At 40.3% G+C, this 24,032-nt stretch overlaps 3 protein-coding genes across 4 annotated transcripts; 1 reads left to right on the top strand and 2 right to left on the bottom strand.

The window, feature by feature from the left end:
* The first annotated feature begins 833 nt into the window (after positions 1-833).
* On the top strand, positions 834-18,199 carry LOC116213519 (pathogenesis-related thaumatin-like protein 3.5). 2 transcript variants are annotated; one of them, XM_031548500.1, is made up of 4 exons: positions 834-1,101; positions 1,191-1,500; positions 1,677-2,069; positions 3,570-4,623. In XM_031548500.1, exons 1-4 carry the CDS (start codon positions 1,035-1,037, stop codon positions 3,769-3,771), a joined length of 972 nt encoding a protein of 323 aa, XP_031404360.1. In that variant the 5' UTR covers positions 834-1,034; the 3' UTR covers positions 3,772-4,623. The 2 variants fall into 2 exon arrangements, with proteins under 2 accessions (XP_031404360.1, XP_031404359.1); XM_031548499.1 differs by lacking the exon at positions 3,570-4,623 and adding an exon at positions 18,169-18,199 and having other exon boundaries at positions 858-1,101.
* On the bottom strand, positions 6,381-10,527 carry LOC116213516. The gene is made up of 2 exons (XM_031548497.1): positions 10,341-10,527; positions 6,381-9,641 (listed from the first exon to the last, which is right to left on the bottom strand). The coding sequence occupies exon 2, from the start codon at positions 9,567-9,569 to the stop codon at positions 6,789-6,791; it is 2,781 nt and encodes a 926-aa protein (XP_031404357.1). The 5' UTR covers positions 9,570-9,641; positions 10,341-10,527; the 3' UTR covers positions 6,381-6,788.
* On the bottom strand, positions 11,517-16,749 carry LOC116213518 (endoplasmin homolog). The gene is made up of 15 exons (XM_031548498.1): positions 16,585-16,749; positions 16,211-16,331; positions 15,973-16,126; positions 15,807-15,887; positions 15,569-15,680; positions 15,336-15,462; positions 15,101-15,239; positions 14,192-14,309; positions 13,892-14,091; positions 13,563-13,778; positions 13,298-13,463; positions 13,005-13,143; positions 12,730-12,880; positions 12,188-12,592; positions 11,517-12,050 (listed from the first exon to the last, which is right to left on the bottom strand). Exons 1-15 carry the CDS (start codon positions 16,649-16,651, stop codon positions 11,805-11,807), a joined length of 2,442 nt encoding a protein of 813 aa, XP_031404358.1. The 5' UTR covers positions 16,652-16,749; the 3' UTR covers positions 11,517-11,804.
* Positions 18,200-24,032: the final 5,833 nt, after the last annotated feature.

Here is a 24,032-nt window from a genome sequence, read left to right as displayed (position 1 = left end):
TTACACCAGAAAAATTTTGCATCATCGTACGAACTGGTGATGAAGTTTGGGCATGGTAGATTGTCGATTGGATGCGCCATCATGACGTGAAAATGACCTCCAAGTGACACTACTGTTGGAGACCATAACTTGTACGACTTGGTGAGCATATAGTCCTACAAAAGAATGAAGCTTCCTCTGCAGAAGTGATTTGTCTCAATCCAACAGATGAAAACATTCGATAAAATCGTCGGCTATTAGTTCAATCAATTGGTTAAAAAACTACTCATTCTGATCACGAAGTGCTTTTAGTAAATTTTGAACTCTCGTATTGCAATTGCACATGAGCAACACAAATTACTAACCACGGCACCCCCCATAATTTATAAGCCGTATTTTTGATAAGTTGCTTGTCAAAAAGCGTATGCTCAAAACACTGCCAAACAGAAGCTATATATTAGTCATTACTAATAGTATGGAGCTTACATAATCGGCTCGTCGACAGCATGGTCTTTCATTTTCTTTCCACCGTTTACCATTGCTCAAAACTAAAACAGCTTCGATACCTTGACTCGGTTTAACTAACCATCCGATCCTCGAGGGCGAACGCGAAAACTAGTCCGCGATTAGAACCCACGTTTATGTTAATTTAAAGGTGCTGGGACTGAAAACGACGTCGCTCATTCCCACTTGAATGTGTCCCTTCCAACTAGCAGGAACTTACAGTTAATCAATCAAGTAGATTCACAGTAACTCATCCATCCCCCCCACCCCCATCACAAAAAACAAATCGACTCAACCCATGAAAAAAAAAATAAAAATAAAAAACTGACGGAGGCGCCGCCTCTCTTTAACAGTCTCTGTACTTCTCCATACCTTCTCTGGGCTTATATACACCGCCATTGTTCCTCTGCAACTTTAACCTCCTCCCCAGTCTCTCACCTACGCGAATAAGGAGGAGGAGAAGAAGAGGAGGAGTTCTGGGTCCGACCCCACAGTCCCAACTCCTCTTCTCCTTCTGCCGTAGCCAATCTCTCATCACAGCCAGAGCTCCAATGGCCAAATTTCCATTCTTGATTTCAGCTTTGGCTGTGATGTTCTCTCCGTTATTGTTCATCCGAGGTAACATGAGATGAAATTGCTCTGTTCGGTCGGATTAATTGGCCGGTTTGGTTTGGTTTGAATTTTGTTCTGTTTTATTTTATGTGCAGGGGTCGAACCGACAACCTTTACGATCGTGAACAAGTGCGATTACACGGTGTGGCCGGGGATCCTGGCAAATGCCGGCGAGCCGGCGCTTTCCACCACCGGCTTCTCCCTCCAGAAGGGCGAGTCCCGGGCCATCTCCCCCCCGTCCGGCTGGGGCGGCCGCTTCTGGGGCCGGACTCGCTGCACGGCGGACTCCGGCTCCGGCAAGTTCTCCTGCCTCACCGGCGACTGCGGCTCCAACAAGCTCGAGTGCTCCGGCGGCGGCGCCACCCCTCCCGCCACCCTCGCCGAGTTCAAGCTCGACGGCGACGGGTACTCCAAACTTTAAGAAGATAAAATAAAATAGAACATCAATTAAATTTGGCATTTAATAAAATTAATAATTTTATGAGTGTGAATTTTAATATTCAGAATTTCAATTGAGTCCCGACTAATTCGTTGGACTCGTTAAAGGTCTAATATGGGATTTATTTAAATTTTAATCGCAGGGGCCTCGACTTCTTCGACGTGAGCTTGGTGGACGGCTACAACCTGCCGATGCTGGTGGTGCCTCAGGGCGGCTCCGGCGCCAACTGCACCAGCACCGGCTGCATGGCCGACCTCATCGGCACGTGCCCCTCGGAGCTGAGGGTGACGGATGCGGGGGAGTCTGCGGGGAAGGGGGTGGCATGCCAGAGCGCGTGCGGGGCGTTCCAGCAGCCGCAGTACTGCTGCAGCGGCGCGTACAGCTCACCGCAGACGTGCAAGCCGTCGCGGTACTCTGCGGCGTTCAAGAGCGCGTGCCCCGACGCGTACAGCTACGCCTACGACGACGGGACCAGCACCTTCACGTGCGCCAACGCGGATTACGTCATCACCTTCTGCCCGGCGCCGACCAAGAGGTCAGTTTACTATTATACCCCTAATTCTTCATTTAATCCTTCTCCGCACTGGTCAGGGTACTTTAGTCTTTCCAGACACCGGTGGACCGTCGAGTTCGGTCTCTCCGCGGGAATGAACCAACGGCCGATATGTCGGTTAGGACATTAATTGGCATGGAATAGCCCGCTCGAGCTTTCCATTGCTGTCCACTCATTTACTGCTTTAATTTATTTAAATTTAATTTAACAATTTTTGTCTCGAAATTAAATCAACAGTATTATTTATGACATAGGGCCAATCTCATAATTTTTTTATAACTGAAAATTTTTCACTGGACTTATTTGTCAAAAAAAAAAAAAAAGGTGATGGTGTCTAATTGTTATAACATCACATGGCTCGTGCTTTAAAGCCGGTCGAGTTCTTGAGTAAGGAGTAGGAGGGACAGTCCGGACCCCAAATCAAACCAAACTCAGTTCTCTTAGAACCTTATCATGTATTCCATAAGTGGCTTCCTTTCCCACAACATTTAACGTGGGACGTCACAATGTCTATAGCCTGTACGCATCTTTATCGAGCCAGTCGCGAAGAACCTAGAGCGGGCCCGATACCTCTTGGCGGGATCGGGCATGTTCTACAGTGTTCTGTAAATCCACGGCTAGTATACACTTAACAGTCGGAATTCAACCGACCATCGTTTCGTTGGAGATTCCGATATCGAAATATTTGACATGGACTTCTAGGACACTAAAGCCGATTGCTTTTTTCAACGCCCGTGCCCCATAAAATATCTGGCAAGAAGAAAAATATCTCATCCATAGTGCATGAACTTCACCGATATGCCATTGCTGCCGCTGTGCACGAGACGATGTCTTTTTCAGAGTTGCGGCTGAGTCAAAGCTCTCTGCTGTTCAACTTTCATAATTCCCAATCTCTTCTATTCTATTCTAATTCAAGTCTTTCATTTTGCTACGAAATGTGTTTGGTCTTGAAAGTCACAATCACATGTTTCGAGCCTAGAAAGAACCACTTACGTATGCTTAAGTTGCTATATTAACCGGTGCCAGGGTATCGCGTTTCATGTTTTAGCGTATCGTGTTTCGTGTTTTAAGCCGTTGCCGGAATCGATTCAGGGCAAGGTCGTTTCTGATATTGGTATTACATAGAGCTAGCCAGTTTGTAAGTTCGTCGTGGCATGGGGTCTAGAGACCCCTAATCCTATTCGGGATCATCGGTTTGTCCTTAAAATATGTATTTATCTAAATAGATTAATTAACTGGAAAGGGTCTTTAATATAGTGACGTCTCTTTTAGAAACTTGAAGATTCCAGATTTTAATGAATTTCTTTATATAACTCTTAATTTTTTATTATATTAAATTCGTAAAAAAATTTTATAATCTGAAAAAAGAAAAAAGAAAAAGACATATATTTTGGAAAAGTTTAATCATTTGGTGCTGCATATTGTTTGTGCCACCGAATTCTTCCAAGAAGTTTAACCAACCTTTGGGATGTGATTTTGCAGCCAAAAGTCGGCATCATCCGATCAACCTCCGGCTGAGAGCACTTCAAGCTCTTCGGCTCCGCCAGAGATTGATAGCGCGATGGTGTATGAGGGCGTAATGGACATTAGCGGTGCATCACCGTCCACGCGATCCGGCGTGTCGTCATCCTATGCAATCTCCGTCCTGGTCGTCCTCATCGCGGCGGTTCGGCAGCTGCGCTGAATTAACGTTAACCCTCCACTTTAAATTACCAAACTGACCCTCCGATAGCGAACTTTGTCGTATACGGAAAGCCCATATAAAGGTTCCAAAATATGCTTATCTCATGACCTTTTCTGGCCCAACTGTGGGTGTCCAGTAGCACGTGGGCCCATGGCTCCTGGTTGGTTCTCCTTCACGGCTAAATATTCAAGGAGTGTGAAGAATCAATGAAAGTAATTGTAAGTGAGAATCCGTGAGTCCGTTGTGGGATGAATTTTTCACTTTCAAATATTTTGATTGAGTGTTACACATTCAAGTGAATGAGTAAGTGAGAATCCGTGGGTCCGTTGTGGAATCAATTTCTCCCTTTCAAATATTTTGATTGAGTGTTACACATTCAAGTGAATGAGTAATACTCACTCAATATTTGCTCATTCTTCATCGTTGGTAGGCCCACGGGGCTCCAAGATGACATGGCGCTGATTCGTGATGGAAAAGCTCACCTGTCCACCTGATTTGGCAGTAGGGATTGACAAATTGGTAGTGGACACGACAGCTTCAGTATCTTATCCCGATTCCCGAGCTCGTGTTCACAAAAGAAATCGATCCCGATCTTCTAGTTGAGGTTTGCTACTTTAATGATTGAGAGACCCCGGGCTCGATGGGCAAATCAGTGTGATCTGATCGCATCAAGCGGGGATTCAGAATTCTTAGTCATGTGACGATGGCGGAGGCATGTTCTTTGCACTACATATGAAGCTTGATAATGAATATATACTTGCTAGGTCTCATAGTTATTATTATATCGATCGACTTCTAGAAACTGTGTACGATCTCTATTATTTTTGCGCATGAATGTTTTGTATTAGGTCATCTGATCCACCTTACCATTTTTTTTTGAATGATATACATATTTTTCTGTGTGAAGTATAATTGAGGGAGCAATAAATAAATGTGGTCTTCCCCAAGTGGACAATATTTCAATAATGGAGAAAAACTAATTACTAAGATGGTAGGTCTAAGTTGGGTCCCCAGTCGATGGAGCTCACGTCAGGGGAGTCACTACTTGTCCTAGAAGGGTTAGGCAAGCTGACGAGGGCCTTGAAAATGGCCGTATGCTCCTCTTAGCGCGTCATGACCAGAGTACGTCCCGACGAGAACTTAATAATAGTTATTGCTACCGTTAAGGATCACGAGAAAAGCAGTACAAAGGTCGCAACGAAGAGCCTTCCGCCATCACTAGTCCGTGGGATTGGGAGACCACTTAAGATGCTATCCTAAAAGTTCACAAATCCAAGAATATATACATGAAAATTCTGCGGTGTGGTCATAAAAAAAGAAGTAATACAGTGCACTCAAATGTCTTATTAAAAAAATTAGATAAATAGATGTTTTCAATTAAAAGTAAAGATTTTTCAAAATTTTATATAATTTATTTGTTGTTAGCTAAGGAACTTGAGAAAAGCGGTCGAAAGGTTGCAAGTTGCAACTAAGAATCGTCTGCCATCTCTATCCGTGGGTGAGGGAGACCCCTTACGACGCAAATTCAAGAACCTATGTAAGAAAATTTTAGGAGTTTTTACCTAAAATGGTTCATAATTTTTTCATTTTGTCAAATCTATCATATGTTTTGTTTTTTATTAAATCTATCACATGGTTTACTTTTTTTTTGTATCAAATCTATTCCGACGTTATCTTTTTTGTCAACATCTAACGGTCGTACTGACGTGACACGTGGAGGGATAGTGGGCCACACTTGTCACGTGGGCGTCACATCAGCACGGTCGTTAGATGTCGACGGAAAAGATAACGCTGTGATAAATTTGATGCAAAAAGTAAACCATGTGATAGATTTGATAAAAAAATGCATATAATAGATTTGACAAAACGGATAAACCATTAGCCATTTTAGGTAAATACCCCAAAATTTTATAGTGCAATCACAAAAGTGGTAGTATGGTGCACTTATATATTTCACTAGAAGATAAATAAAATTCCCTCAAATATATTTTATTAACAATACAAGTAATTTTTTTATTTTTTATTTTGTAAATCCATGTAATTCATTTCAAATATAAGTAACGTACTACGAATTTAAATAATTTATCATAACTAAATTCTTTAAGTTTTGTTTACTTGCATGCATAGCGCAAACTTTCAAAGTAATTGCTTACTGTCAAAGTGACTGCACATCAAACTTCCCCCACCTACATCAAGCGTTGGGATCGGTAGGATCAGACTCCCGAAAAATTTAATGAAAAAGATTAAATCAACAAGAGGGAAGAAGCTTCCGGGCCAGCGATGAGGTAAAGGAGGCTTTGACAGTTCTTTTTACTATGAGCAATGAATCCGCAGAATACAAAGTATCTCCCAAACCCAGTTAAAATGTTCTCTCAGATCACTCTCTGAATACTCTCACCCCTCATGGGATCTTATACAAGAATAAGTGAATCGTGGATATAAGTCCCAATCAGTCGAGCAAAGAAATAAAAACTAGTCAAATCTGATCCTATTATGCCATATCTTGCTCAGCTGCAGCCTTCTACGCCTGACTGCACGTGCTACCACAATCGACTTACTGTGACTTGTTGTCTGCAGTAGACTGAGTTATCCTCGAAAGACGAAACGAATCCACAGAAATAGATTGCACATCACATGTGCGGGCTTCATTTCCGACTCGAAGATAGAAACAGTTCTGATGATTTATGTGATTACATGAAGAGAGATTAGAATTACAGCCGCTACAGCCTTCTATTGAACCATCAAGGAAGTAACAAAGAAGGGCAAAAAGGGGAAGAAAATGTAAAAACATGAAGAAGAAAGCCTAAAAACAATTGAACCTGACTTACCCCAACCTATGCAAGTAATTTCAGGAATAATGACATTGCATCGAATTCCAAATCTTTATTCAGTTCCTGACCCCTCTACCAGAAAAGAAATCAGCTTACCATCATCCCGAGCAAATATTAGAAATGAAAACACAAACCTATTCGATTAGATTATGTAACAATTCTAGTGATTTCAATGAAACAAATCTGTCACTTCCAGGGTGATTGAAACTGCCCATAGCTGACCGAATAGGGGTCCCAACCGCTCTCGGGCTCCTTCCTCTTGCCTCCGACAATAGAACCAGAGAAAGGGTGAAGGAGAGCGCTGGGATGTTCACCTGTAGCCTTGACATGAGAAGGTGGGAAGAGCTGCATGAGGAAACCTGGGTCCCGGTTCGCCCCATCAACTGAGAAATTCGAGTTCAAGTCGAACTGAGGCTGTGAAGGTCCTGCATTCAAGCTCATCGCGAACGGCATGGAGTAAGGAGAATAGAGAGCTGGAGTAGGCCCTGGAGCCCCAGGGAGGATTGGGGCAACCCGTGGGTCAACCACATAGCGAGTTGGTTCGTTGGGCCCATATGGGGAGAACGATATTGTATGCCCTGTTGGCAAGGCACTGCACCGAGACGGGGGAGAGTAAAGGGAAGAAACAGCAGGACCTAACCCGGGAGCACCACCTGAAGAAGGCTCAAGAGTAGTCTTGCCATTAGACAGATCTGACGTTCTCTGAGGGACAAGACCACCTTTGCTGATCTCTACTTTAGTCCCCATAATGGAGATAAAGGGGTCCACTGTAGGCTTCCCCGGCCTCCCCAAGCTTCTTGTGCCACAAGAAGGTGAATTGTGATGGGAAGCTTGGTCCGAGAAAGGATCGTTGAAAGAAGAATAGGGCTGGTCGTTCAAGTCAAAATTCCTTTCATGAGGCTGCATCTGCGACGATGAAGAGGCGGGAGATGGGCAGATACGGCCAGTAAAATGGTGGCTATCGGAGATCACCACATCATCATCATCATCACCCGTTGAATTCAAATCAAGATTGGGCCTCTCTGATCTTCCTTGATTAGCTTCCCCTGAAGAGCCCTTTGAATTCACACTCGATGAAGCTGGAATATGGTTTCCCGTCGCAGGAAAAATTGATGTGTCCTCCCCAGCTTCGGCCATGTTCAGATCGATATCCAGTCGCTTATGCACCTGACTGGAACTATCACGGAGCTCCTCATTGAAGAGAGCTTTACTACCACCATCATCTGAACAGACTTCTTCATTCAAATCAAAACCCTTGTCGGTCTTGACTTTGGCTTCGGTCATATGAGAGGACGCCACATCCTCCACAGGATCTTTAGTTTTTGAATCTCCATTACCTGACCTCGTGGACCTTCTTCCATCACCCTCAGCAGATTGACTCTCTCCTGTTGATAATTCATCTGAGGAAGTGTCACTGGGTGAGGAGGCGCTGTCATTAATTGAGTCTGGGCTCATGGGCTCTCCAATTATACCTCCTGAACTTCTCTCCGAAGAAGTGCTGCAGAATGGTTCTTTGTAATCTGTCACTTCCCTCTCCACCTCTTTAGCTACTTGGCGAGCTATGTCTAACGCATCAAGAATTCCATACTCAAGTTCGATGGTAGACTTCTTCCCACGAGCCCTTTTGGAACGCCTGTTACCTTTTCGTCCTCCATATAAAGCACTAAGATTTGATACCTCCTTGTATCTATCCCGCGCAGTTTCCTTGCATTTAGTAGCTGCACCAACTTCCTTCGACAAAAGGGAATTATCTAAACCATCAAGCTTCTCAGAGACCAGCTTGTTATCAGGAGCGTTCTTTGCAGCGTCAGAACTGCAATCGTTATCTTCAACAACTTTAGGGACCTCAACCGTCTCAATTTGAGGTTCAGTAGCAGGTGTTTGATGATCAGGAACAGCAGCAGCTTCAGCATGGTGATTACTCTCATCAACATCCATCTTTGTTCCCACAGAAACTGCTGCAATCTCTTCTGATGTAACAGCTTCAGCATCTGAAGACACGTTTGCTTGCTCAAATGCATCTGTAGCAGCTAGAATGCTCGAATTTTCCGGACCACTATTGAGCTTATCCACTGGCTTCTTGTCTTCAGGCGGTACCATATCTGTCTTGTCAAAACTGCTGGAATGTGAAACATCAGGGCCACAAGTTTCAATACTAGTTTTTTCCTGGACATCGGTCCCCTCCTGTTCATGGCCTGGCGCATCAATAGAGGATAATAAAGGATCGCAAGAACTATCACATGTGTCTATTACCATGTTAGATCTGAGCTGATTTTCTTCATGCTTTGTCTGTACATCTTCAAGTCTCTCTGGTTCGGTGGCATTTGAACTCTGTGATGGCAAGTTATCGGTCCTCATAGCTTCTGAAACACAACTTTCTGTATCCTCTTTCTCTCCACGAGAAGGGATACTTGAAGGAGAACATTCCACTTCACCGATCTCTCTTCCCACATCCCCTCTACCTGAAGCTCCTTCATTTACAGGTGCACTGCTTTCTAGCTGCCGGCACAGAGCATCACTATCCCCATGGTTCCAATTACCAAATACAGCTCTAGCTCTATTCTGCACCTTGACATTGTGGTGGTCAAGAAGGTGACCCACAGTAACCCAAATACCCGAAGAAATTGATCTCTCCTTGTCTATACATAACTTCTCCAGAGCAAGTAACAGAGCAGTTATTGACTCTTCTTCAAAGCTATCACCATTCTTACTGCCAAAATTTTCAGCATCCTTAAGCCACCTATCTATGAACAAAAGTCCCCCTAGTTGAACAAAAAGATCAAGACAATCTTTATTGTCAGTTGAGGCAATGATGCTTGCAACAGCTGCCCACTGCCTAATTGCGTCGACAGGATTCACAGCAGAGTCCTTTTCTTTCTGCATGACTGCGACCAGCTCCTCGACGCGAGACGTAGCAGTGAGCCCATCTTTCATCTCAGTTAGAGTAAAGAAATCCTCTAGTGTCATTGCGCTTCACGTGTCATAAAACTGCAGTCTGACGCATACTATCATCAGGCTATAAATAAACTCCAAAGACGCCTGCATAACACGACAAGAGGATACCAGACAAGTCAAGATCAAAAGATAATAAACCTAAAAAATACGTATATGCACTCATAACCTATCCACCACTGAAAGAGTTATGGCTTTGATCTGAAATATAACCAATTAGCAATTAAGTCACCTTTTCGATTTCATCCTTAGTCATTCGACAAAGTTTTCACTCAATCGATGTAGCGATGCTATAAAGACTGAAAACTTGACTGAGCTTTCATTGGAACAATTATGAATATCCTCTCTTAAAACCAAATAAAAACACTGAAGACCGATACAAGCACATGAAATCTCGAACTAGCCTAACAACATTATACACCCTGGAGCCAAATTTTCGGCAATAAGAATTAGAATTAGCAGATTGCAGTCCCCAATCTATCATTAAGGAGCTTTTCCTCTCAGAGTGATTAGATTGCTGAATGATCTAGACATCACAACGGAGCTAAAATCTCGCAATATTGATGCAGTACAATACAGAACCCTAATACCCAAAATTAAAAGACACAAATTTCGACCAACCAAAAAATTAAAAATTAAACGGTCCCCGCTTTGAGGACTATACAAGTTCCATTAGACAAATCATTCAATACCCATAATCCTAAACGCGTAGACACAGTGAATCAGAAGAGACAATTCAAGAAATACTCGCCCAGCGGATGATTGAATCCGCATAACGTGTCTTACCTTGACGAATTGAATTGAATTGAAACCCTAGCTGAGATTCAGCTCCCGCGTGGAAAGCCCAGCGAGCGGTCGGTGTGAAGAACTGCGACCCGAGCAGGAGTGTTGGTTGTCCGCGTTCGAGTTCTCTCTCTCTCTCTCTCTCGCCCCTCTTTGAAAGGTGAAAGCATAGAGGAGTCTTCGTCTTCTCTCTCCAGCTGCAGCTTTGGGTTCGGTTCGGTTCGGTTCGGTTTTGGGAATAAACCGGAGCCAGAGAGAGGATGTTCTTCTTAATTGTTAATTATTGTCTTATTTTATTTTATTATTTATTTATTTAATTGTTTGCTGTTCGTATCATCAATGGGTTAGTAATCACATCATATCATAGTCAATGAACTGGCTTAGACAAATGGGCCGGGCTGGCTAATTAGCTTATCCAATCTATATATATATATATATATATATATATATATGAACTCCATAAAATTTTACTTTATGGCTAGACTAAGGATCCAAGAAATTGAAAATCTGGGCCGACCCGGTTCAAGCTGGATTAGTCGGGACGGTTAAACTTTCAGATACTATGATACACACGGAAAAGAAATTGAAAATCTACAAGGAAAAAATTGAAGTTTTTATTTTTATTATCCTATGAAGTGTAAGATATAAGAACCGTAAGGCGTAACAGTTGGCTCACTGCACATCTACCGTATATAATATGATGGCTAAGATCCATCTAAAGCACATTGCAACTGTCACAAGTTGACGGCTGAATAAAGGTAAGTGCTGGACTCCCAATAGATAGTATGCATACACGATTGCGCCGGCAAAAAGTCGGGAAGGATGGAAATTTTACGGGTAGATATTTTTTCTTTACGTAATATAAATTAATTATGATCTGGGAAACCTATTCGTGATCAAGAGCATAAGTTCTATAGCACGACATTTGCCGATGTGGAAAGCCATTCGAAGCTCTGAATGTATGAAAGTACCATTTGGCACAACCCCCATCGGATTCACTGTGCGTTGTTGAGAACAAATCATCAATTTATTCCCTAGTCTTCATCGCTGCCTTGTCTCTGAACCTTGCATTCCGGTTTTTCCAGACAAACCTTTAAAATCTGCTACTAGTTTTTCGCCAGGCCATTACTCCCACTGCAGACGATGAATATAGCAACTTGGAATTGTCACAGGTTCCAATGGTAACTCAGATTGACATGAGGATTTGATTAAGCAGAGCCAAGACTTGATAAAATGTTCCCCAACTGGTTAACATAATAATCCCAAATCTCACCATTGAGTAAAAGCAAAAAATTCCTCATGATTATAGTCGAAATGCTAATCTCTACTGAATACATCATAATTCTACTTCTCGGAAAACCTGGCAGTATAACACAGTGCTTTCGGATTCCTATCCCAAGATCAAACTTGAAGAAATAGAAAGAGTTTCCCTTTGACAGAGGAGAGGGCTACGCTTCGAAACCCACCCTACAGTTCATCCTTCACTTCAGAAGTTGTGGTCTCTTCGTCTTTCACTTCGTTCGTCTCGGTTTCTGCCTCGGCTTCTTCAGTGTCATCTTCCTCCTCGACAGTAGCATCAGGACCAATGTTAAGGCCCGATTTGACCGAGTCATAAATGCGGAACGCAAAGTCCTTGGGATCGCTCAGCAGGAAGCCACTCTCCATGAGTGCTGTTTGGTACATGAGCTGCGCAGTCTGCTTCACACTCTCATCCTAAAGAGAACAAAACCATCGCCCAATGAGCATATAGAACCTATGAGAAGTAACAAACTGATTTCCCAAACATTGGATAAAACTGATCGGGAAATCAAGATCCACAATCAATTCTCATGCAGGGGGAAGTTATATACCTCAGGATCCTTCACGACTCTCTCGCGGAGCTCCTTAATGATGGGGTGCCTAGGGTTGATCTCCAGAACCCTCTTCCCGCGCATGTATGCTTGCTTGTTCGAGTCCGACAGAGTTTGCGACTGCATGATCCTCTCCATATTTGCGCTCCAGCCATACTTTGAAGTCACGACCACACACGGCGTGTTGTCCAAACGGTTGCTCACCTTCACATCATCCACATTGTCCTTGGCAAGAGCACCCTTCCACCACTTGGTCAGATCCTTGAACGATTCCTTCAGGTCCTTGTCTTTCGAGTCCTTCCCAAGTTTAAGACCCTCCTTGGAGACGTTCTGGAACTTCTTGTCCTCGTAGTCCATCAGGTATTGCATCAAGTACTCATCAACAGGATCAGTGAAGAAAATGACCTGCAGTAGGCAGCAGAAAGGTAACCAGTAAATATGTGAGTAGCAATAATGGCAAAGGAACAAAATTTTTAAAAGGTCTAAGATTCAAGGGGATCTTGCACGAAAGCATCATTAGCAACTAGTGGCAAACTGCATACCTCATAGTTCTTCTTCTTGAGCCTCTCAAGGAACGGAGAATTCTCCAGTTGTTCCTTGCTGGTTCCAGTAATGTAGAAGATGTCCTTTTGGCCCGGTTTCATTCGTGAAATATACTGGTCCAGTGAAGTCAATTTACCATCTGACTTGGTACTGCAAAAGTGACATGCACCAGAAGGTTAACACAGGATCCAGTTAGGTGGTCATCCAGCGGATTAATTATAGCATCATTATAAAACTACAGAAGAACAGAGACTTCAAATGTGAGGTCACATACGTCTCAAATCTCAGAAGCTTAGCCAAACGGTTCCTGTTTGTGGCATCTTCAATAATGCCAAGCTTAATGGACTTGCCAAACTCATTCCAGAACTTTGTATACTGGCCTCTCTTCTCATCGTCATCACTAGACTCGACATCTATAACCGAGCAAAATATAAAGAGTCAGCATGAATGTAGAAAACAAGAATCACATAATGATAGAGCTCCAGATGTGATGCCAAGACAAGAGTAGCCAGCGCATATGCTACAAGTAGAAACACCAAAGGAAGTAGCTAACGGCACAATCCATACCTTTCTTGTCCTTGTCAGCAGATTCATCTGGGTCCTCCTCAGCAATCTTGCGGATCATATCAAGGGCCTTCCTGATAAGCTTCTTCTTAATTGTTTTTAGACTGCTGTGTTGTTGAAGCATCTCACGAGAGACATTGAGTGGCAAAGTATCAGAATCGACAAGACCCTGCACGCAACAATCAAAACATTTGAGACTTGTCCAACCAAGACAGTCCAGATTGATGTTTGGAACAAACAAGATGATATGGCAACTACAAGATGATACCTTCAAGAAGTTCAGATACTTGGGCAAGAGCTCATCAAATTCATCAGAGATGAACACTCTTCTAACATATAACTTCAAATTGGATTTCTTAGTGTTGTAATAGCTCTCATACAGATCTTGAGGAGCTTTAGGAGGCACAAACAGCACCGCCTTGAACTCCACATCACCTTCAGCAGTGAAATGACTCCATGCCATTGGCTTCTCTTCACTGAAATCCTGTTGACGATTACATTAAGATAATGAGTCAGCACCATCAAAGAAAGGCAGCAAAAAGAGATCTGTGGATAAGGCCTACAAGCTAATAAGATGCAAGCAATGTGATTTATTACCTTTGCCAGGGATTTATAGAATTTTGTGTACTCTTCATCAGTGACTTCCTTTGGATTACGCAACCATATGGCTTTAACATCATTCAAAAGTTCCCATTCATAAGTGGTCTCCTTCACTTTCTTTGTTTTAGGTTTCTTCTCAGCATCTTCATCTTCAGATTTCTCAGCATCTTCTTCCTTTTCCTCTGAACTGCTTTCAGCTGTTTATCACAGAAAGAAATAATGAGAATCCATGGGGAGCAATTTCTTATGGCATGTAAACTGGTAAAACTTCTAGATGGGGTAGATAAATCTACAGACATGATTCCTCCTCATCGCTGGATTCGTCATCATCCGCCGGAACCTCCACATCAACCTCGTTGCTTGCCCAGAGGTAGATAGGGAAGTTGATAAATTCAGAGTATTTCTTCACCAAATCCTATAAATTTAGAAACAACTGTAAGATAGCTATCACACAGAATCACAAGCCACGACACTTTCAGAATCAGCAAATCAAGAACATGATGACTTCTTTAAGAGAGGACGGCGTAAATATAAGCATGAGTCTTCTGACTCACAGAGAACAACAAGTCATACACAATTAAAACAATATCAGCTGCATCTGCGAAGCCTGAAAATAGAAAAACAAGAGCCCAGACAAAATGAACAACCAATTCATTAAGCTTCTTGTCCTCTATCTGATCACGAGATTTTACAAAGAGAAATCAGGGGCTGTAATCTAAGATGACAGTAATTGCCACCCTAAAAATATGTTGATGCATTATAAATTAGGTATGGTTTAAAAAGAAAGTAATTTCCAGTCAGCGACAAAATATTCAGTCTACAGAACAACTAGAACCTTGACGTAGCTTACAGCACCAAAATAGCACAATTTAAACATAAAAATAGTTATAAGCCATAGATGCTAATCAAGAAGACAAAGACACCAATTAGAGCAAGAGAAGCAATGATTTGGGAATAAGTTCAAAAAATCTAGACTACAGCAGAAGGACAGATAATACTCCAAACTATGATAAGATTAAAGTTAACATTTTCAGAGCCCAGCGGTAATAAGTAAAGAATGTATGAAATAACCACCTAAAGAATTTAGACAGGACATTCTTGTATAATGTGGTATACCAGTTCATCAGAAAATTATATGGCTGAGTGCAGAAACAAATAAAGACTTAATGAAACTGAGAGCAGGCAATGTATGGACAAGATATGCACCTTCAATTTGCTCTCGTCCGCGTACTCCCCAGCTTCCTCTCTCAGGTGAAGTCTAATTTCAGTACCACGTCCGAGTGGTTCATTCCAAGTATCCTCCGAAATCGCAAATGCTCCATCGGCCTTTGATTCCCATACATACCTGAAACCAGACGATGCAACGGTCACACATTACATTGCTTAGTCCCCGGAAATAGATACACTTTTCTAATTCGAAGGAGGACTCGAAACGACTTACTGTATATCATCGTTATGTTTGCTAATGACTTCAACATAGTCAGCAACAAGATATACAGAGTAAAACCCAACACCGAATTGTCCAATGAGGTTAAGGTCTCCGCTGGTCTGCATCTTCTCCACGAAGGCTGCAAGCAACATTATAAAGCATCAATACTCTGTCCGCATTTCCTGAGAGAGTGAGCAGGGAGCCCTCCATATTACAGAATGAATTTCTTCAGATCAAGTACAGACCTGAAGTTCCAGACTTTGCTATGGTTCCAAGGTTCTTGATCAAATCCTCCTTTGTCATGCCAATACCTCTGTCACGAATTGAAAGGATTTTCTTCTCCTTGTCTAATTTAATCTGCACATAACATCATTTGAGTCATGGAAAGCTGGTTATCCACTGAGAGATGCAACAAACACTGAACTAAAATAGCATCCTACTAATAGAACAAATAAAAATGTGAAAATGTCCACTTCTACTTACCAAAATCTCGAGCTTGGTGTTGTCGCCCTCGCCCAAAATTTCTTTGTCAGTCAGGGAGAGGAATCTGATCTTGTCAAGAGCCTGAAGACGAGATATTTACAGTAAATAAGCAGTGCAGCCATCGCAGCAATCAGGAAGAAAATCAACATTGAGCTTAGTGGCTTACATCAGATGCGTTCGATATCAACTCCCTCAAGAAGATGTCCTTGTTACTGTACAGAGAGTTGATGATGATGTCCATAAGCCGAGAAACCTCAGCTTGGAACTCAAACTTCTCCGCATTACTTCGGAGAGATCTCTTAGAGATCGACTCCGCCTCCCTGCAAACAGAAAGTTCCACTCCATCCATTTAGCACAACAAAGATTAAACCAGCCAAAACACGACAAATCAGAAGGCCACAGACCTCTTGGCTACATCAGAATCAGTGGATAAACCGTGGGGAACAGCGCCGAGCTTCTCTTCGACCTTGGGCGGATCCGCCAGCTCATCTGCGCCTCCCTCTGCACTCGCGTGCAGCTTCCTCCCTGAGAAAAGGAATCACAGATCCATGTCAACTTCATCTTCCGTGATATGAAAACCGAACATCCACAACGAACTCTGAACTGATTGTGACTCTAAAACTATCCGCTGAAAGCAACATCGGCAGCTACCAATGGCAATGATCCTACTTACAGCCGCAGGACTCCCGCTCGGAATGAGATCCGAGTAGGAGGAAGCTTCACCGGAAATGAGAGCCGCGGAATTGGAGGGATAGAAGGAGAAATGGCGGGGAATTACCTTGATCTGGGAGGAGGAAGAGGAGGCAGAGTAGGAGAAGAGCGGAAGGGACCGTCCACTTCCTCATCACGCGGTGGCCACCGGCGTCGTAGTCGTCGTCGTCGTCTTCTTCTGGTGACTTCTCTCACTTCTGCTGAGCTCTGTCGATCGATTTCTCTACCCTTCTTCGCTCCCGAGCACGTGATTATATATATCTAAGCGCGGTTCGCTAAGACGGGGAAATGCTTGACTCCGGTTGGCGAGACTTCCTCTGATTGGGCCGATGGTCCCAGCGTGGACGATCCGACGGACGAGCTTGCGGCCAAGCCACGTGGCGTGGTCTCATTGGGTGGTGATACTGCATTCGACGTGGAAGAACTGAAATGGTGTAAACGGCCCCACGGGAAGACTTTGAAAGTAAGCACCACGGCGTTAACGGACTAGCTCCACTTATCCGACGTGGCAGGTGGTGAGGTTTGTTTTTCCTACGTGGCGGAGGCCTATTGGTGCCTAAGCGGTGGAGGGAGCTCTCACATTGTTCTAGATGGTTCTATTCAAGATCAAGAAGATTGGGATTTGGCTTAAAAAAAGAATTTTTCAGTTGGGAGCAAATCTTCATTTTAGTACTAAAATTGAGATGGCCATTAATAACTTCTAAAAGTAGTTAAATTCTTTCGTGTACATTCTGAGGTAAATTTAGGAGTGTATGAAGAACCGATAAAAATAAAAAGTCCGAAAAAACCCGAATCTACCTAATTCTAAAATTTAAATTTGAATCCCATTACCGAATCAATGACTAGCACGCAAAGATTGATAGACTCGCCGTTATTCTTCTTCCTCCCCAAACCTTAAGGCACCCAAACCTTGTGATGCTACTACAGCGCGTCCAGCTCTGGTCAGGCACATCCAGCGGTGATCCTCTACTCTCGATCTTTAGTCCTTCTTCTCCCTTCTTTTGTCTCCATCAATTTCCCTGCCTTATCCCCCAAATCCAACTCTCTCCCCCTTTCCCCTCCGCTTGCTGCTCCTACAACAGCTCTCTACCTTGGTCCTCCACCTTCCCATCTTGACTAGCTTCGCCGCCTCCTCACCTTGTCCCTTGGTGCTCCTCCACCGCGACTTGATGCACGCCCCACCTCCGGTCCACCATGCCTCTCACCCGCCTCGATCAAGTTGCCCCTACGCTTCCTATCCGCTTGATATGTGCCAATCAGGTCGAACCCCATCCCTACCGCCCACTTCTAGGTCAGCGACCATATTTGGTCAATCTACATCAGATTTACCTGGATTCGACCCTCATGCTAGGGCGGCATTGGCTTCCCACCGGGATCACGTGTTCCTTTAGGTTTGGCTGGAAATCTCTTACGGTCATCTAATTTAGAGGTTAAAAAATGCGGGTTTCAGCTTTGATCATCGAGGTATAACTAATGTAGCCTGACGCCCCTGTTGTGTTCATTACACTATTCTCTATGGTGTCCGTCACGATAGTCCCCAGATCGTGTTAATGTATGATTGGCTAGATATGATATGGGTTGAATCAAGGTAATACGGCCCAAGGCAGTTGTTTATAATTTTATTATGGTGTTGTTTGCTTTCTTGTTTCAGAATAAGACTTCATTGATGTTCGAACTCCATTGGGATCAGCTCAGCGACTTCTCAACACGTTTTGGCAACTACCCGTGTTAGAACGCTATTACGGCCACCTCCCCCATTTCCTAAGATTAAAATCTCTTGTTGCTCGAGCTGTTATCGTCGACGCCTTACCGATGTAGCTCGGAGCTGTTTTGGTTTCCTATTGTGGTTCACTTTGAGGTCCTAAGAGCCCGTAGTTAAGGTCACTTGGTCTAGTTAAGCCGTGATTTGTCAGCCCTAGTCTATCTTTAATTGAGTCAAGAAGTAGCGGAGTCACTGTGCACTTATGTCATGTTAGTTTTGTGTTTGTTGTTTGTTTTTATCAAGGATGACTTTTCAGTCATGTTTCTATACGTAAGCCAAAATTTCAATCAGGTGGGCGACAAAGCCGGTATTGCGGTCGGCAATACAATGTAAATTAGATTTGTTATTAATAAAACGCTACTATTTATTTTTAAAAATTTTGATTTTTTTTTTCTCTTCATAAATGGTTTTTTTGTTGGTTTTCAAGGCAACAACCAAAACAGTCGATTAGTACCCAAACCCATTGAAAAGATACTTCTCACTTAATATTCTTAATTTCTTAGCTTGTATGGCATACTTATTTGTTTTCAGCTTGTTATCAATGATGGTTAGAATGTCAAATCTCAATTAGATTGTTGAATTTGTCATGAGCTTTTCTCCGGACATTTTATTTAGGGTAAAACGCAAAAACCTCCCTTGAGGTTAGATAAAATGGCACTCAACCCCATTTGTTTGAAAAATATGCACTTCACTCCACTTGACCGGTTTGACCAATTTTTATTTTTTGCAAAAAATAACAATTAGGTCATAACATTTTGGTTCCCTCTTCTTAAGGCCATGGTATTATTTATTACTTAATAAGGGCACCACTTCATAAAAGGCCCTTCTAATTTTATAAAAAAAAATCCTTAACGTGACACATGAAAAAATTGAAAAATAAACAGAAAAAAAGTTGACGAGAGAGAGAGCAAAAGCCCCGATAGCGTTGTATGGGCCATGGCCACGCTTAGGGGTGTGCACGGGTACCGAGTATACCTGGAACCGGTCAGAACCTACCCGTTAGGTTAGGGTCTGAGTAGCTCGTATTGAAAATATGATAGGTTCCGGGTATTAAAATTAAGAACCGGTGAAAATCGATTCTGGTTCCTTCCTACAGGGTACCCGGAACCAGTTATTTATTAAAATAAAAAAGATGAAAGAGTAAATTTACTGCCTCCTCTAATGAATCAGAACAGAGGCATTTTGTTGTATGGGATCGTATTATGGATTTTTAATTTTGTTGATGAATTGATGAGACATATATATATATATATATATATATATATATTTGTGGATTAATCTAAATCTATGTTGATATATTATTTGGCGTGATTACTAATTATATATGTGACATTTTCGGTTTTATTTAGCGAAACAAAAAAATTTATAGGTTACAACAGGGTATCCGGAACCTGTGGTATAGTACAGGTTCCGGGTAGGTTCTGGTTCCAAGATTCAACAGGGTAGGGTCCGGTTCTAAAATTTTGGAACATGTCCCTTACAGGATAGGGTCTGGGTATCGTGAAAAATATAGGGTACTTGGAACCGATCACTCCTACCCACGCTTGACAACGTCTTCGATCCCTTCAATGCCACCACCACTGCCCTTTCCTCCTTTATTTCTCTTATTCGTTTGATGCATTCAATTTCTTGTTTTTCTTAGAACTATTTCACATTCTTTTTAATTTTTTAAACTAAAGAAAATATTTAAAATATATAAAAGTCTTTATCCGAAAATTTTATGTAATTTGGCGGCTTTATTCAATAATAAATAATTGTAGGGCCTTAAAAAAAGAAATTCAATACTTATGACTTAATTTGTTATTTTTACAAAAGATATAAATTTGGTCGAACCGGTAAACTAGGGTTAAGTGCATATGTTTCAAAAAAATGGGGTTGAGCGTAATTTTACTAAATCTCAGGGGAGGTCTTTGCATTTTACCCTTTTGTTTATGTATAATGAGAATATTTAGATAATTAAATGTAAAGGTGTAAAATATTCATTGATTGTATTCGTGGTCCGGAAAAACCATTCGGGAAAGGGGTTTTTACCCCAAATGACCTATAGTTTACCCATTTTGTTAAATCTATCATATACTTTTTTTGTCAGATATATCACATGCTTTACTTTTTGCATCAAATCTATCCCGACGTTATCTTTTCCGTCGACATCTAATGTCCGTGCTGACGTGGCACGTGGAGGGATAGTGGGCCACACTTGCCACATGACGTGGATGCCACGTTAGTACGGCCGTTAGATGTTGACGGAAAAGATAACGCCGGGATAGATTTTATAAAAAAAGTAAACCATATGATAGATTTGACTAAAAAAAACATATGATAGATTTGACAAAACGGGTAAAACATGAGCCATTTTAGATAAATTCACCTTCGGGAAAACCAAAATAGTGGAGGTCATTTTTTTATCCCCGTTTTTGGATGGTCTTTTATGCTGAAAAAATTGGTTCGAAAAAGAACAGGGTCTGAATTGAAATTTTATTCAGAAAACGGAATCTATCCACCCATTTTCCCTCAGGTAAAATACCTAATTAAGCAAAACTTTGTGAATGAAAAAGGCAACGGCCAGGATTTGTGAAAGATGGATATATAGTAGTTAAAATGAGATATGTTTTTAAAATGAGCTATGTTTTTGTGTCACGGAATTTTTTGTGTTTAATCGCAAACCTGAATTTTAATATTTTGACAATAAATTTGCAAAACTCAAATGGTTGTACACCACCAAAGTCCATTAAGATTATTTTTTTTGTGTTATGAGTAAATGAATAAGATTATTTGAGATTCGCGGATATTCAAGGTAATATTTTCTTGCCATGAAATTGAAATTAAGAACGGCATTCATTCACCTACATATTGCTTCCGTCTATCTCCTACATCTCACCTAGAACTCGAAGAACATATGTACCAGAGTTGAGGTAAGATAGGGGACCAAAGCTTTGCACACTTTTACACCCTTGTTCTTAGTACTAATAATAATTATTTTTATTATTCAGAAGGTTACAAGAACAAAAAAAAAGCTCAATTCAATTGCAAGAGTAAGTATAATGGTTTTGGAACTACTAAACTGACTAAAAGAAAAATACTGGGTGAAAATCTCTCAAAAAATATAAGTAAGACTAGTGAAGGCTCGATCGAAACCACTATTACCTGAATTTTACCACCCAATAAATTAGTTTCATAAATCATGATATTGTTCTTAATAGACTCCCCAAGTTTCTTCGATTCAAACCCCGTTTTCCGACCATTTGATCAAGCAATTAGAAGATGAAACACCGACCATATTATTATTACTATTCTTAATCATCAATTTCAAGAAATTCTATGTCATTTCTAGGAGTTATTTACCAAAAATGACCCTTCTCACAAACTATTTACCAAAGTGGACCTTTTACTTATTTATTGTTAATTTTTATCTTTAATTGAGTTAAATATTATTATATTATTCTTTTCTGTATGCTTATCTTCTTCTCAATCCTAAAAACTGAGAAAGTGAAACTAAATTTATTTAATAGATTCTGCTAACTACGTAAATTTAGCTTCTGCTTTCTTAAAAGAAATCACTTCTCAAATCTATCAAAAGGACATTCAACTAACTATCTATCTCTGTTTAAGTGCGTATATTATATGTTTGCACCTGGAAAATTTTTTACTTAAGAAACATAATATTTACATGTAATCATATAATTCATATGTTAGCAAAAAATGACTTTATGCAAGCAAAAAGGCCATAATTGTGGTGATTGTCCAAAAAAAGATCAACGTTGGTAAAGTTTTTGTAACAGTTTAACAACACATGTTTATACTTTTGGTGATGGTATCTAAGATAATTCTTTAAGTACTTTGGTAAAATCTATCAATATTTGGTATCCTATAGTTATATGTGTCATCCAGTTAATTTTGGCAAAAAGCATGATTTTGAGATAATTAATATATCAATATCATAATAGACAATTTGGGTCTAGTAAAACCCCAGCGCGAACCCAGATCCAGGCTCTCGATCCCTAGGGTGATTGACCATGTTTGCGAGTTGTTCGAAAAGCTCTAACTTCTCCTAAAGCTAGATCGGCCCGGAGAGGCCATATCTAGCCTTTGTGAGGTTGGATTTGGTTTCTTTGGCTCCAATATAGCTGGTAACATGTCTCGATGGGCATCGAAGGTGGTAATCTAGTGCATAGGGGCAGCAGTGGCAAGAAGAACATTGATAATTAATCCCAATTTTTGCAGAAATGCATGTCAAGGACCTACAAAACTAAAGTAGTCCAACTTAGATCATCTATCAGAACTGTTAGATCCATGACTACTTAACAACTATTACACACCGTTTGCCCAACATCTTGACTACAAGGCATAAGGACTTCATTGATGTAACTTGGGACCTATTCAATGCAACGCATACCCTTGAGGACTTCATTGATGTGATTTTCTTCATTGAGGGACCTAACTGATATAAGAAGGACAAATTTGATGCAAATTGGCAAACTCAAGGACCAAATTGATGCAAAATATCTATTAGGGACACAATTGACATAACACTCGTAAGTCCGGGACCAAATTGCTTATTTACTCTTAATTCACATATATACAGTTATAAAAAGCACAAAGCCCCTGCATCTATGAATTTACAATAATATAAAAGATATTACTACAAGAAATATATTGAGATTATCTTTTAGAAAATGAAAAAGGTTAAGTTTATATAAAACCTATATAAAGCGAATACATGAAATAAATTTGTGTAAGAAATGGTATCACTAAATACAATTATTGTACTTAATACTTCATAAAATAATAAATGATTTAATGAACATATTTGTAAATAGATATTACAATAGTATATACTCGAAAACACTTATTTAATCATATAAATATATTGCAATGCACTAATTATATACATTTACTAGAAAATTAAACAAAAAAAATGTGAAACTAAATATTTTGAATAACACTATTTCAAACAATATGCAAATTAATGTCTTTAATATTTTTTCGTATTATATTGACAATAAGTTAAATATACAACGCATATTAAATAAAATAATTAGTTACATATACACAAGACATTAATTCTACAAATTTAGGGTCAAACAATCATCATCATTATCAAAATATATAATAAAATCGACTACTTTTTGTAATAAATGTTCACTAACACAACAATTATATTTAAATTCTTTATAAATATATAAATAAAAGGTCTAATAAACAAATATGTCTATCTATATAGTAAACAAAGTGCATTTTGTATTAAATAGGATTATATTAAATAGGGTTAGAATAGTCATTTTATATTTATATCATAATATTAACTACACACAATAAAATTATTTATATTATAAAATTCTCCCAAAAAATTATATTATGAATGAAATATTCATTTTAATACAATAAATAAATATGTAAGTGAATATTAAATAAGTAAATAAGTATTATAATAATAGTAATTTATACTAAAAAATATTTAATTAAGCACATATGTAGATTATGACAACAAACTAATTATATAAACTTACAAGAATATTAAAAATAAAATTTTATGTTTAAAAATAACGATCTTGTGTATATACTAAAAGCAATGTATTTTTCACATATTTTTTTAATTCTACTGATAATAAAATAAATATATAATGCATATTAAATAAAATAATTAGTTACCTATATAAAGAATTTTTTTTTCAAAAAAATAACACAAGGCACTAATTCCACAAAATTAGGTTCACATAAAAAGTATAAAAAAAATTGAAATTAAAATTATAAAA

The sequence above is a fragment of the Punica granatum genome, chromosome 7, assembly GCF_007655135.1.
Source record: "Punica granatum isolate Tunisia-2019 chromosome 7, ASM765513v2, whole genome shotgun sequence".
In the NCBI taxonomy this organism is placed as follows: Eukaryota; Viridiplantae; Streptophyta; class Magnoliopsida; order Myrtales; family Lythraceae; genus Punica; species Punica granatum.
Note: the sequence above shows the minus strand (reverse complement) of the source record. Positions and strands in the feature narration are given on the sequence as shown.